Source organism: Aureococcus anophagefferens (genome assembly GCF_000186865.1).
Source record: "Aureococcus anophagefferens unplaced genomic scaffold AURANscaffold_3, whole genome shotgun sequence".
NCBI lineage: Eukaryota > Pelagophyceae > Pelagomonadales > Pelagomonadaceae > Aureococcus > Aureococcus anophagefferens.
The window spans coordinates 1,133,514-1,142,364 of NW_008705563.1; the positions used below are offsets into that span (position 1 = coordinate 1,133,514).

Consider the following 8,851-nt stretch of genomic DNA (forward strand, 5'->3'; position numbering starts at 1 on the left):
GCCTGGGCACGCGCGAGCTTCTCGTCCGCGGCGCGCTTCTCGGCCTTGAGCGCGCCGTCGTGGCGCATGAGCAGGTGCTTGTCCGCGAGCGCGAGGCCTCGCGCGACCGCGGGCTCGAAGGCGTCGCTCCAGAGCGCGTGGAGGATGCGGCCGCAGCGGCCGATGGGCGAGTCCGGGTCGTTGTAGAGCGCGCAGGCGTGCCAGATGGCGCGGACGTCGGCGACGGCGCGCGCGGCGCCGCGCGCGCCGTCGTAGTCGCCGCGCGCGAGATTCCGGCCCACGGTCGCGAGGTCCATGGGCCGGACGACGACCTTGGCGTAGCCCGGCGCCGTCGCCGCGTCGACCGGCGCCGCGAAGAAGCGCGCGAGGCCGTGGCCGCCGAGCGTGTCCACGGCGAGCTTGACGGTGGCCGTCGCGACGAGCGGCGAGTCGAGGAACGTGCAGTTCTCCGGGTCCTTCGCCTGCGCGACGGCGCAGGCGGCCAGCAGGCCGTCGTCGGCGCTGTCGAGGTCGAAGAAGCCGCCGACGTCGAGGTCGCACTCGCCGCAGCGCCAGGCCGCGGCCTCGTCGTCGAGCGCCTCGACGAGGCGGCCGGCGGGCCGCGCGCAGAGGCAGGCGCCGTGGAAGGCCCGCGGGCAGAAGTCGCAGCACACGAGGTCGCCGCCCCGCCCGCAGCGCTCGCACTCGTCGAAGTGCTCGCGCGTCGGCGCCGCGCGCGCGACGTCGCCGGCGCCGTGCGCGGCCGCCGCGGCCGCCGTCGCCGCGGCCGCGCGGCGGCCCTCGCCGCACTCGTCGTCGTCGTCGTCGTCGTCGTCGTCGTCGTCGTCGTCGCACGCGCGCGCGCCCGCGGGCACGGCCGGCGGCGGCTTCGGCGCGTCGTCGTCGCCGCCGCCGTCGTCGCGCCGCGGCGGCGGCGCCGCGGGCTCGGCCGCGGCGCGGAGCGCCGCGGGCGCCGCGGGCGCGTCCGCGCGGCGCGCGTGCGCCTCGAGCTGCGCGGCGATGGACCGCGCGATGGCGTCGGTCTGGTCCCCGTCGAGGTCGAACTGCGCGGCGACGGTCGCCGCGAACGCGCCGGGCGTCGCGGTCCGCGCGTCGCCGTCGCGCCACGTCACCGTCGCCTCGGCGACGCGGCCGCCGTGGAGGGGCACGCGCACGAGGACGCGCGCGTTGCCGCCGGCGGCGAGGGGCAGGGGCGCGGGCGTCGCCGCGTCCGCGCCCGCGGGCGCCGCCGCGCCGTAGCCGTAGGCGCGCGCGGCCGCCGCGCGGCGCTCGTCGTCCGCGGCGCCGCGCGGCGCCGGCGGCGCCGCGCGGGGCCGCGCGACCTCGTCGAGGTCGCCGTAGAGCCGCGGCTGGAAGGGGTGCGCCGGCGCGGGCCGGGGCCGCTTCGCGCGGCCGCCGCGGCCCGGCCCAGCCCTGCGCTTGGCGCGGTCCGACGACCGCTTGTCCGCGACGGGCTTCGCCGAGCCCACGAGCCCGAAGCCGAGCGTGCCGACCTCCGGCGGCACGAGCTTCTGGAGGCCGCAGATGTGGCGCTCGCTGTCGCTCGACGCGCGGGACCCGGCGTAGTAGCCGCAGTGGGCCTTGAGCGTGTGGCAGACCTTGGACGGGTCCGCGGCGGCGACGGCGCGGATCGTGTCCGAGAGGACCTGGTCGACGTCGCAGACGTCGCAGCGCACGCCGAGCGCGCCGCGGTCCCGGAAGACGATGAACTGGCGCCGCTGCGCGCCGTCCTTGTCGACGTACTGGTTCTTCACGGAGCCCTCGTGCGACGCGGTGGCCACGGCGACGTCGCGGTCGATGTGCGCCTGGAGCGAGATGACGAGGTCGAGCGGCGCGGCGCAGAGCGCGCGCTCGGTGTCCGTGAGCACCTCGAGGCCCGGCGTCCCGTCGAGCGCCACGAGCTGGCCGGGCCGCTGCTTCGACTCGTAGCCCGACGCGTACTTGACCATGAGCCACGACCCCGCGAGCCGCTCCGTGACGACGCCGCGCTCCGCGTCGTCGCGGAGCTTCACCTCGTCGCCGACGCGCATCGGCGGCTGCGCCGCCGCGCGGCCCGACGCCCGCGGCCGGCCGCCGCCGCCGCCGCCGCCGCCGCCGCGCTTGCTCTTGGGCATCGTGAACGACTCGTCGCCGTCGCTCCCCGCGGCCTCGCCGTAGTCCTCGCCGGCTTCCAGCGCCGCGACCGTGAACTGGCGCACGCGCCGGCTCGACTCGCGCCCGCCCCGCCCGGGGTGCGCCGCCTCGTAGTCCTCGTCGTCGTCCTCGCCGCCGTAGCCCTCGTAGGCCGCCTTCGGCGGCGGCACGTAGGGCTCGGGCACGCGCAGGGGCAGGGCGTCGGGCACGTCGTACTTCTCCGTCGACGCGTCGATGCCGAAGTCGTCGTCCGAGTCCATGGCGTGCGTCGTGTGAAGGTCGCGTCGGCGCGGTCGCGCGACACGGGCGCGAGGGGCCGGAGGCTCGATCGCGGAGCGCTTCGGCTTCGCTTCAACCTTTTGAGGCGGAGGCGAACATGAAAAGGGGCTGTTTGTGATCAACATTGCTGCTTGTCAGGTAGCATGAAGCTGCCCGCAATGGCGCTCTTCTTCCTAGCAGTTGCAACGTAACGAGAGCAATGCGACTGCTGCGTCGGCAGCTCAAAAGCATCTGGACTGGCCTCGACCGGCGCGCCCTGGCGAAGGATGTGGCCACGGCCGGCGCTCTCGGCTGCGTTGGGGATTTCATTTGTCAGGGTGCCGTGGAGCAGCGCGAGACCATCGACTGGCGCCGCTTCGTTTCCGTGGGCAGCTTCGAAGCAATCTACATCGGCGGGTTCTTCCACTTCCTCTGCCAGGCCTTTCCCCCCGCCGTCTGCGCCGTCGGGCGCGCGCTGGAGGCGTCGTCGGCGAGATCCGGCGTCGGCGCGGCGCTGCAGGTCGAGGGCTCGTCCGCGCACGCGCTGGGCTGCTCGCTCGCCGACAACGTGCACGACGGATCTTTGATGATCCCGTCCTACTTCGTCGGCGTCGGGCTGATGCAGGGCGACGCGCTGGACGCGACGCTCGGCAACCTGCGGCGGGAGTGGCTGGCGAGCTATCTCGCCGGCTGCTCCTTCTGGATCCCCGTCATGTGGCTCAACTTCCGGGTCGTGCCCGCGCCGTACCGCGTGCGCGTCATGGCCGTCTCGAACACGTGCTGGTCCGTCATCATCGACTTCCTCGCGCACCGGAGCCGCGGGGATGTCACGTAACCCGCGCGCGTCATCGTTGTAACTAGGTCACGAGTCAAGGATGCTGGTGTAAAGAAAGGGCTCGACTTAGACGTGATGGGCTTTACTTCGCGCCGCGCAGCTCGCCGACCTTGGCGCGCGCGAGGTCGAGGACCGCGGGCGGCACGCCCGCGGCGCGCGCGGCGTAGATGCCGAAGGACGCGTCGGCGAGCCCCGGCTCGAGCTTGTAGAGCATGACGATGTCGTCGTCGAAGCCGTCGTTCGCGTCGTCGCGGGGCACGCGCGCGTAGGCGACGTGGACGTTGCGGACCCGCGCGTGGTCCGCCGCGGCGGCCTTGGCCAGGTCGTGGTAGTGCGTGATGAAGAGCGTCGTCGCCCGGACCTCGTCGACGAGGTGCGCGAGCGTCGCCGCGGCGACGGCGACGCCGTCGTGCGTCGACGTGCCCCGGCCGAGCTCGTCCAGGATCACGAAGGACGCCGCCGTCGCCTCGTTGAGCGGCAGCGCCGCGCGCCGGAGCTCGGCGAGGAACGTCGACGCGCCCGCGGCCAGGTCGTCGGCCGCGCCCATGCGCGTGAAGATGGCGTCGCGCAGGGGCATGTCGGCGCGCTCGCAGGGCACGGGCCCGCCGGCCTGGGCGAAGACGTGGGCCAGCGCCACCGCGCGCGCGATCGACGACTTGCCGCCCGCGTTCGGGCCCGTGAGCACCTGTGTGGAATTCAACCACTGGTTTGGGTGGTCCTGACCAAACTTCAGAATTCTCTCGCTCGGTCAAATCGAAGTCGATTCGGCTGATTTTTGGACGAATCGATTGCTCTCGTCGAGTTCTCGAAGCACAGCAGAAGAGATTGCGTCGAAAATGTCGCATACGCTCACATTGAAGTCGGGTTGAAGATTTGAATTCCACACAGGTGAGCACGAGCGCGTCGCCCGCCCGCAGCTCGACGTCGTTCGCGACGCAGGCGCCGCCCTCGGCGACGAGGGTCGGGTGGCGCAGGCCCCGGAGCGCGAGCTTCCCGGCCGGCCCGCCCAGGGCCGGTAAAACCCAGCCGGGCTCGCGCGCGAGCGCGCCGAGCGCGCGCAGCGCGTCCGCGAGCGCCGCGAGGTCGAGCACCGCGCGGAGCGGCGCCGACAGCCGCGCGTCGGCGTCGGCGGCGACGGCGCCAAAGGCCGCGCGCGCCGCGAGCTTGGCGCGCTCCCGGGCGACGCGGAGCGCGTCGACCAAGTCGCCGACGGCGGGCGCGACGTAGCGGCGGAGGTCCTTGGTCTCGGACGCGACGAACCACGTCTTCGCGTCGATCTTCCCCGCGGCCTCGAGGCCCTCGGCGTCGCGCTTCTTCAGTTCCACCAAGTACTCGAGCGTCGTCGACCCGGACCGCACGTGCTTCCACTCGAGCCGCGGCTTCCCGAGGAGCCGCCGCAGCGCCGCGAGCTCGCCGTCGAGCGCGGCCTCTTTCTCGCCGACGGCGCCGCGCGCGGCCGCGAGGGCCGCGCAGGCGCCGTCGCGCGGCGCCGCGTCCATGTCGTCCCGCTCGCAGGCGTCGGCGTCGAGCGTGCCGAGGAGCTCCGCGGCGCCGCGGAGCGCGGGCGCGGCCGCCGCCGCGGCCGCCGCGGCGGCCGCGACCGCGGCGGGCACGCGCGCGCCCGGCGCCGGCGCCGCCCCCGCGAGCGCGAGGCACCCCCGCAGCAGGCTCGCGAGGTGCCGCGGCCGGATGCGGCCGCTGCCGAGCGCCGCCAGCGCCTTCTGCGCGTGCCGCGCGTCCTTGTCGCCGCGCCCGTCGACCGCGAGCGCGACGACCGCGTCGAGGGGCCGCCAGGGCGACGCGTCGTCGACGTCGCCGGCCGACGCGACGGCGGCCTGGCGCGCGCGCACGGCGCCGAGGTCGCCGAGCGGCGCCCGGAGCCAGTCCCGGAGGAGCGCCTTGCCGCGCGCCGTTTTCGCGAAGCCGCGCGCGAGGCCCCACGCGGAGCCCTCGACGCGGCCGTCGGACGCCTCGAGCACCTCGAGGTCCTTGAGCGTCGCCGCGTCGAGGCGCATGGGCTCGCCGGCGCCGCTTTCGACGGCCTCGGCGCGCCGCAACGCGCCCGCGACGCCCATCTCGCCGCAGAACGCCGCGGCCGTTCCGAGCGCCGCCCGCAACGCCGGCGAGTTCCCCGCCGCCGCGACGACGGACGGCGCCCAGGCGCCGGCGTCCAGGGGCGCCCCCGCGTCGCCGCGCACGTCGACGGCGCCGCCGGCCGCCGCGCGGAGCGCCGCGGCGACGGGACCGGCCGCGTCGCCGACGCGGAGGCACTCCGCGGGCGGCCGCGCGGCGAGGAACGACGCCGCGTCGCCGGCGCAATCGACGCGCGCGAGGGCGACGGCGCCCGCGCGCAGGTCCACGGCCGCGAGGCCCGCGGCGCCGCCGACGTCCGCGCCGACGACGAGCCACCGCGCGGCCGCGCCGCCGCCGTCGTCGCCGCCCGCGTCGTCGCCCTCCGAGTCGTCGCCGCCGCCGCCGAGCTCGTCCTCGACGTCGTCGAAGATGAGCGTGCTCGCGGAGAAGACGCGGTCCACGGCGCGGTCGAACGTGCCCGACTTGCCCGAGGCCGTCGCGCCCGCGGCCTTGAGCGCGGCCGTGTCCGTCTGCCGCGCGACCGCGACCCGGAACCCCGCGCGGACGAGGCGCCGCACGTGCACGGCGAGGCGGCCCGTCGGGAAGGAGCAGGTCATGAAGTGCTTGTCGCGCCAGGCGACGAGGCCCAGCGCCTTGGCCGCGTTCTCGGCGCCCGGCCCGAAGACGCGGTACTTGTAGCCGACCTCCATGACGAGCAGGCAGCCCCGGTGCGAGTCGAGGAGGCCCTGGATCTGGCGCTCCATGGGCGTCATGGGGCCCAGCGCCTTGTCCGCGCGGCGCGGCGCCGCGTCGGCCGGCGCCGCGCCGCCGTCGCTTCCGCCGGCCGCGCCGCCGCCGCGCGACGCCGCGAGCGCCGTCCGCGCCGCGCGCGTGCTCGCGGTCTCCTCGAGGCTCGGCGTCCAGGCCGCGGGCGCGGGCGCGGGCGCGGCCGCGGCCGCCGGCGCGGCCGCCGGCGCGGCGTCGTCGGAGTCGTCGCCGGTGAGGTCGACCGCGGCCGGCGGCGGCGGCGGCTTCGCGACCGGTGCCGCGGCTTTCGCTTTTTTCGCGAAGAACGATGAGATCTTCGGCTGCGACTTCCGCTTGGCGCCGGGAGACGGGCTGGACATCGTCGCAGCGCAGCTCGCAGCTCGCGCAGCTCCAGCCTGCTCCACTTCGAAAGGTCAATGTGCAGTTCAACATGCTGCCCGGGCTTCGACCGTGGCAATGGTGGGCTCCTCGTCCGTCATGAGGCGCAGCCCGCGTGCGCTGGTCCTCCTGCTGGCGCTGGCGTGGAGCGACAAGCGCGACGAGCTGCGGGAGCTGCACCGGCAGCACCGGCAGCACCGGCACCGGCCCGGCGTTGACGCGGCCGCCGGCGCGCCGCCGGCGCCGGAGAGCGACGTGCCGCACCTGCGCACACGGTCCCAGTACATCGCCGACGCGCTGCTGCGCGCGCCGGAGAGCGCCGCGCCGGCGACGCCCGGCGCCGCCGCCGCGGCCTGGCGGGACCAGGTCGAGGCCCACGTCGCGGCCCACGTGGCGCGCGACTTCTTCGCGCCCGCGGCGGCGCCCGCCGCGGCCGCCGGCGGCGGCTGCGCGGGCGTGCAGGTCGTTGGCGCCTTCCACAAGACGGGCACGGTCTTCGCGAACGCGCTCGTCGCGGGCCTCGCGCGCGCGCACGGCCTCCCGTCCAAGGCCTACGTGAGCGACGGCGGCGCCGTCGCGCACGGCAACTTCTCCGCGCTCGCCGCGCCGCCCGGCGCGGCGCCGGGCGCGCGCTTCCTCGCCCAGGTGCTGTCCCCGGACTTTGCCCACGGCGCCCTCGCGGCGGCCCGCGGCCCGCGTCCCGCGCGTTTTCGAGCGCTCCGGCGCGCGACCTTGGCGCCGTCCGCAGGCGTGCGCGCGCGCGCGCGCGGTCGTGCTCGTGCGGGACCCCGTCGACGTCGTCCTCTCGGGCTTCAACTACCACGCGCGGCTCCCGGCGCCCGAGGCCTGGCTCGACTGGCGCGGCGGCCTCTTCGCGAACCCGTGCTCCGACTACATGCACGCGCATTCCGCGCTGCTGCGGCCTGGGCAGGACACAACAATATGCAACACGTCGCTTCGTCTCTGCTTCGAGAACTCGACGAGAGCCATCGATTCGTCGAAAAATCAGCCGAATCGACGTCGATGTGGCCGAGCTCGGGAATTTCAAAGTTTGGTCGGGACGTCCCAAACCGGCGGTCGATTTCCACACAGGCTGCGGCCCGCGGCGCCGCTCGTCGTCTCGTGCACCGTGGGCTACTTCGGCCACCTCGTCGACAACCCGAACGCGACCTACGCGTCCCTGCTCCGGGCGTCGTCGCTGGGCGACGGCCTCCGGGCCGAGGCGCTCCGCGCGCTCGTCGGCTCCGGCGACCTGCTCCGGCAGCAGCTCTGGGTCGAGCGCGCGCTCGTCGACGGGTCGCGCCACGGTCCGACCTTCGCGACCATGGCGGGCTTCTACGCGCCGGGCCAGTTCGCCGCCGTCGCGCGGTGCGTCTTCCCGCGCCTCGAGCTCCCCGCGGAGACGGTCGCGCCGCCCGCGCTACGGAAGCTCCGGTCCGCGGTGCTCCTCGAGGCCCGCGGCGGCGGCGAAAAGGCGACGGCCGGCGAGGCCTTCGCCGCGGCCCACGCGACGGCGAACACCTACGACAAGGCGCGCCAGCGCGACCTCCTCCTCGGCGACGCCGTCGTCGGCCGCGTCCTCGTGTCGCTCGCCGCGCGGCTCCGCGCGCTCTGGGCGTCGGGCAAGGTCGCCGCCTGCGGCGACTTCGACGCCGCGCCGAAGCGGCGGCCGCCGCCCCGCTGGGCCATGGCGGCAGCGGGCGACGCGGGGACTAAATTGAGGCGTTGTTGAGGCCCACGGTGAAGTGAGAAGCCGCTTCGGAGAGCGCTGCGCGCTGGAGAGCGTCTGTTTCCACAGGCATCGTGCGTCCGTCTACATACCATCATCAAGCTACGCGCGCTCGTCTCCCTCGCCGTGATGGCTCCGAAGCGGCGCGCCGGGAGCGCGCTGGCGCCGGCGACGCCGACGAAGCGGCGCGCGGCGGCTCCCAAGGCCGCCGCATCGGCCGCGCCGACGCCGACGAAGGCGCCGCCGCCGGCCGAGGCCGCCGCGGCCGTCGCCGCCCTGGTCGCGTCCGCGCCCGCGTCCGCGCCGGCCTGGGCCGGCCCGGGCCTCGCGCACTGCGCGGCCGCCGACGGCGGGCGATTGGGGGAAATCGTCGCGAGGTGCGGCTTCCCGGACTACCTCGCCAAGGACGTCGCGGACGACTCGGCGTGCGCGGCGCTCTGCCGCATCATCGTCGGCCAGCAGCTCGCGGGCGCCGCCGCGGCGAAGATCTGGGCGCGGACGTCCGCCGCGCTCTGCCCCGGCGGCTTCGCCGCGGCGGCCGTCGCCGCGGCCGCGGGCGGCGCCGCGGAGCTCCCGGACGACCTGCGCCAGGCCTGCGGCCTGTCGCGCGCCAAGGCCAAGGCCGTCGTCGGCGTCGCGCGCGCCTTCCTCGCCGGCGACCTCAGCGACGAGTTGCG

At 75.9% G+C, this 8,851-nt stretch overlaps 2 protein-coding genes across 2 annotated transcripts in view; one reads left to right on the plus strand and one right to left on the minus strand.

Annotated features, from left to right (window-relative positions):
- Nucleotides 1-3,308: 3,308 nt before the first annotated feature.
- AURANDRAFT_21037 (hypothetical protein) lies at nucleotides 3,309-3,905 on the minus strand (the record flags this gene model as incomplete). The annotated part of the gene is made up of 1 exon (XM_009035752.1): nucleotides 3,309-3,905. A coding segment is annotated over one exon (597 nt), but the record flags the coding sequence as incomplete, so codon positions are not given.
- A 3,864-nt stretch (nucleotides 3,906-7,769) lies between these two features.
- The window catches only part of AURANDRAFT_61681 (hypothetical protein), a gene marked incomplete at both ends in the record, with an annotated part of 3,408 nt that continues 2,326 nt past the window's right edge, over nucleotides 7,770-8,851 (plus strand). Inside the window, 2 exons of the mRNA XM_009035437.1 lie at nucleotides 7,770-8,072; nucleotides 8,244-8,845. Of these exons, the coding sequence (XP_009033685.1) occupies nucleotides 7,770-8,072; nucleotides 8,244-8,845 (905 nt within the window). The remainder of the gene's footprint in view (nucleotides 8,073-8,243; nucleotides 8,846-8,851) is intronic.